The 5,692-nt window shown below is 52.9% G+C and overlaps 1 protein-coding gene across 1 annotated transcript; it reads left to right on the forward strand.

Moving 5' to 3' along the window:
- The first annotated feature begins 402 nt into the window (after positions 1–402).
- Positions 403–4,152, forward strand: LOC122374091 (somatostatin receptor type 2-like). Its single transcript, XM_043352633.1, has one exon. The coding sequence runs from the start codon at positions 610–612 to the stop codon at positions 1,816–1,818; it is 1,209 nt and encodes a 402-aa protein (XP_043208568.1). The 5' UTR covers positions 403–609; the 3' UTR covers positions 1,819–4,152.
- The last annotated feature ends 1,540 nt before the right edge of the window (positions 4,153–5,692 follow it).

A 5,692-nucleotide genomic window follows, 5' to 3' on the forward strand; every position in this document is an offset into this window, starting at 1 on the left:
CTCCAGCGAGGACTTACCACAAACCGCAAAGTCGTCCCAGCCGCCATCTCTCCCGTGTTTCTACCGAGGTGACCCCGCTAAAGACGGGGACGCGCGGCGGGCGCACGAGTCCCAGGCGGCCGGCACGTGACCTGGCGGGCTATCCGATCTCACCACGTAACCGCAGTCATCGATCGCGCCTCATCGGCACGGCGCGATAGCTCCGGGGCACCGCGACGACACGTCCCCGACCGGGAACACGCCCACGGCGCCGACGAAAACCACGACGCCCCCACACCGACAAAAAGTCAGACACCGACGGGAGGTTGGGACGCCTACATACCGACGGAGGCCAGGGCAGATAGGTGCCGACGAAAAGCTAGGACGTCTACAGACTGACGAGAGGTTAGGACGTCCACAGAAGTAGGACAGTGGTGAAGGAGCGCGTTTGTGTCGGCTCTGCTGAAGACGGGCCCGTCGAGCGACGAAGGTAATTCACTGAGAACGCCAGAAATGGACAAGCTGTTGCCCAGTTTGGGATAATTGAGTTACAGCTAGTGAACGCCGAAAATAGTTTGCTCTCTTTCAAGAAGAAACTGTTGACGTGGGAAGCGAAAACTCACAACAAACATGACGAATTTCACGATGATGGACAACAGCTCTCTTGAGAACTGTACGGCACTGCAGTTGTTGGATAACGACACGATCAGCTGCGGGCCGCCGCCGCCGCCCGTCTCGTACGCACTCATCTTCAACGCGGTCATCTACTCCATAGTCATGGTGATCGGCCTGGGCGGCAACACCCTCGTCATCTACGTCATCCTGCGCTACAGCAAGATGCAGACGGTGACCAACTTCTACATCTTCAACCTGGCCGTGGCTGACGAGATCTTCCTCATCAGCATACCGTTCATCTTGACCACCATGGCGCTGGGAGAGTGGCCGTTCGGCATGGTGATGTGCAAGATCTACTGGACCATCACCAGCATCAACCAGTTCACCAGTAGTCTCTTCCTGACGGTGATGAGCGCCGACCGGTACCTGGCCGTGTGCCACCCCATCAGCTCCACGCGCTGGAGGACGCCGCTGGTCTCCAAGATCGTCTGCCTGACCGCCTGGACTGCCAGCTCTCTGATGGTGGTTCCCCTCTTCATGTACGCCGCGGAGTACGAGGGTCAGTGCAACATCTTCTGGCCGGAGAAGGTTGGCGGTTTCAAGGGCGAGAAGGCCTTCACGCTGTACACATTCACCATGAGTTACCTGATCCCAGTGATCCTGATCCTTGTCTTTTACATCCTGGTCATCGACAAGCTGCGCCACGTCGGCCCCAAGAAGAGGTCCAAGGAGCGCCGCAAGTCGCACCGCAAGGTGACGCGCCTGGTGCTCACCGTCATCACCGTCTACTTCTTCTGCTACCTGCCCTTCTGGATCACCCAGCTGTCTCTCATGGTGAGCAGCGAGTCCAAGGTCAACCACAGCCACTTCCTCGTCTGTCTTATCCTCCTGGCGTACGCTCTCACCTACATCAACTCGGCAGTCAACCCAGTACTCTACGCCTTCCTCAGCGACAACTTCAAGAAGTCCTTCGTGAAGGCGTGTCAGTGCGCCCGCGCTCCAGACGTCAACAACGTCCTGAACGTTGAGAACTCGGTCTTCCCGAGGCGCAGCAAGCAGACGGGCGGCGGCAAGTCGACGGACCTGCATGAGATGCAGGAGCGCGGGATGACGCACGAGCCCAGCACGGGGGTAACGGTGATGACGCCGCGTTCGACAGCTCGCTCTAGTCACGTGGACAGCACCAATGGACACCTTACACTCAAAGTGCCCATCAAGGTGTAATGTCGCCTGAGGTCGGCTAGGCGGCCAGCCGTAAGGGTGATGGCTATAGAGGTATTGTGTAGAAATATAGACATTGACCGACTTTAGATAGATGCTGATATCCAGATGTGTTAGTGCTCGACTTCGCGTGCTATCGTTTGCTATTCATCTAGCATGTATTGACAGGACGCACACATAAATGACATACCAAGCTTATCACCTACAAATTCGCGATTGAGAAACAATTCGAATGGGCACCATTTGCAGGCCTCGAACACTTGTGGCATCACGTTATTGAAGGCCAGTCAATAACTAAAGAAGTTTCCACGCAACTCCTTTTCTGTGGGATGCCTACGTTAGATGATTGCTATGGAGAGATATGAATGACAGGTCAATGTGCTATGAGTTTGAATCCCTGTTATCACTATAAGGAGCCGTCTTTTCCGTGCGAACGATGTAAGACGAACAGCGAGACGTCGACCTGAAAAGCTGCTCTTGGTGTTCTCTGTACGCGAAGTAGTGCCAACATTATCGTGTATATCGTCCATGTCTGCGCTGTATTTAAACGCTTGGCTGTCTGGACAAGTGTTTCTGATGCGTGAAGAATCACCTGCTATGCTCTTGGACGTATTGATTAAAGGCCTCTGATACCAACAAAGGGACTCTAGCTGCGCATCTTGTAACATCAAGTGACGGCCGAGCCTAGGTTGCTGATGTGCTTTGGGGACTTCAACTGAGAGCACAGCTGAAAGACGTTTGGTCTGTAATCTGTACTCTGCAGGACTGTGCGTGTGCAACGTCACTTGATGAGCTCTGGAGCCAGCGCTAAGCTGTGTTACTGTGAACGTGCTACATAAGCTGGATGTTCGTCTAACACCTTCGGACATGGGCTTTAACAATCGGGCGGAGCCGAGCAGCCGCCCGCGGATTCGGATGTTTCGTTGGTGTTCGATGTCGCGATGTGAAGTAAGCTACCTTTCTGGAATGGCTGTGAGTGTTTGACACCTGTTTCCCTGCGCTAAGTGTGATGTTAGCTATCGTTTCAGAGGCCACTGCGATGTTCAATCGGGGTGTTGACTTGCAGGTTTGCTGTATGTAGGCATGTCTGTTTTGTCGTCCGTTTCACAATGTCGCGGCAGCGATACTTACGGGGCGAATAGTATCTTACGGGGCAAACAGTATCCCAAGTGGATGGTGATAGGAGTTCTGAGCCCTCCTGCTGCCATCCCAATCCTCTGAAGACCCGCTTCCAGGGTCGGTGAGCCCCACTGCGACCCATGGGGAGCCATGGCACCCCTCCATCTCCTCCGGGGGTGTCACGGCTTGCCTAGACTCAGGTCGCCCATCACAATGATTGTTTTTCAGCGGCACGGAATCTAGTCGTGAAGCCGACAGGGCCCACTATGGTTCCGGCCGTACATACGACTTTATGGCATCATAAAGTGCAGCTCTGTATGGTCCCAGGAGTGAGCTTAATTGAATCGGACCCGGCGAGTCTGGTCACGACAGCGCCTGGACGATGGAATGGCGTGCGCTTGGCCATGGTGGTAGAGGATTTCGTGCCGGAATAAAGCGCGAACCCTCACAGACGCGAGATGTCTAAGCCTGCCTTGTGTGCAACTGGGCTGGTGGGATTTCGTTTCATATCCGTTAGCGTCGTATTTCTTTACGAAATATTCTGGCATTATTTCTCTCTGAGTTATCTAGCCGGAAGTAATTTGCTTGCGTTTCTGTGACTCATAAATTTGCACTCGTAGTTAATTAACTGGACATGTTCTACACAATGCCCTTGTGTTGTTCCATTCTAACCCTAGCTGGCTGATCAAGTCGCAAATGTTTGAAGAACTTCTGCTGTTATATCGAGGACTCATATGACCCATGGACTTTTCCAGATTGACAACAGAATATATTGTAAAACGTTAAACGGGTTCTGGACGTAATAAGATAAGTTACATTCATTGTTCTTTCGTTCTCAAATAAGACCAACATAAATTACAAAAAATATACCCTTGCACTACATCTAACCTCTGTCAGATCCCAGCGTTCAGCACTACCGATGACCTCTTTTAGACCATATCTCTTCATCTGACCTCTATTAGACTCCAGTACTACCTCTAACCTCTATCAAACCCCACTACATCTAATCTCTATCAAACCCCACTACATCTGACCTCTATCTACATCCACTACATCTACCCACTACATCTGACCTTTATCAAACCCCACGCTGTGGGGGACCGCTACATCTAACCTCTATTAGGTCCCACTACATCTGACCTCTATCAGGCCCCACTACATCTGACCTCTATCTACATCCACTACATCTACCCACTACATCTGACCTTTATCAACCCCCACGCTGTGGGGGACCGCTACATCTAACCTCTATTAGGTCCCACTACATCTGACCTCTATCAGGCCCCACTACATCTGACCTCTATCAGGCCCCACTACATCTGACCTCTATCAGGCCCCACACGACCCGCCGCGACTCCAGACACCACGTCCCTCCCGGGGGAGGCCGACCTCCAGCGCGCGGGCGGCTCCCCCGGGACCCGGGACTGGCGGCAGACCCGTGATCCTATCCGACCAGCGCTCGATGTCTGGACGGCGCGGCCCGACTCGCGCCCTCAGGGACCCACCCGGTCATGAACTGGGTCACTCACGAAATGGAATTTCGCTCGGTGCCGCCGTCGAGACCTGCCGATTTCCCTCAACATCCAGATATTAGCGGCGCTGCGACCGCCGACGGGTAAAAAGTTTCGGACTTCGAGCTGGAATGAGAACTTTGGCAGGTCGCCACAATGAGTTGTCTTCTGGCGCAGTGCCGGAGGCTTTACAAAGTTTTCCAATTACCATCCCCCGCGGTTATTTTCTCCTCGCCTTGGCTGAAAGTCTTTGAGGTTTCTTGTTGGAGCCTGAATTTTCTTGACGCTCTCTCTCTCCTTCTCTCTCATCCTGGCCTTGCTCCCTTCCTCTCTTTTCCATCTACCACCCTCTTCAAATAACTCTCTCTCTCTCTCTCTCTCTCTCTCTCTCTCTCTCTCTCTCTCTCTCTCTCTCTCTCTCTCTCTCTCTCTCTCTCTCTCTCTCTCTCTCTCTCTCTCTCTCTCTCTCTCTCTCTTTCTCTCTCTCTCTCTCTCACTCTCTCCTTCTCTCTCTCTCCCCGCTCTCTCTCTCTCTCTCTCACTCTCTCTCTCTCACTCTCTCTCTCTATTCTCTCTATCCTTTATCACTCTCTTCTTATTCATCTCCTCATCCTTTTTGTCCTCCTCCTCCTTATCCTTTATTTACTCTTCCTCTCTCCCCCTCTCTGCGAATGGCAGACACCTCTGTCCCAGACCTGTTTGACTGTGCTCCTCTCGGTAGCTTTCCCCAGCCTCTTATCCTTCTTCCAAACACTCTGTGGCGGTAGTGGCGTGACAGCGCCATACATCGCTTACCGGCCGTGCCTGCCTGCCTCCATTGAACCGTGCCGGCGGGCCTTCACTGGCTGTGGCCGCTCCAGAACTAATGGGTCAGTCGGTAGCATCTATTTTCGTCCGCAGCCATTGGCCTCACCCGCTGCAGGAGCCCACGGCGTCATGCGGCATTGTCATGGAAATTTGACGCGGTAGATAAAACGATGGTAGATAAAACGGTGTCATCAACGGTGTTGTGTGAGATTCGCGCAGAATCCATTGTCAAAGTTTCTTGACAGGAAGAGAAGAGAGCAATGAATCATGGTGAGCGGTCCAAGGGCGGGAGTGACATCCAAGGCAATGGCAGCATTGGGACGAATTGTCAGCTTACTCAAACGCTTTGCGGCCACATTGGACTTATTCTTCCATTCATCTACCACTCGTCTCGGTATTTGCATTTTGCCTCTTCAGTAATTTCCTCTACAGTCCGCCCT

This window comes from Amphibalanus amphitrite, unplaced genomic scaffold (genome assembly GCF_019059575.1).
Source record: "Amphibalanus amphitrite isolate SeventyFive unplaced genomic scaffold, NRLGWU_Aamphi_draft 001602F_arrow, whole genome shotgun sequence".
Classification (NCBI taxonomy): domain Eukaryota; kingdom Metazoa; phylum Arthropoda; class Thecostraca; order Balanomorpha; family Balanidae; genus Amphibalanus; species Amphibalanus amphitrite.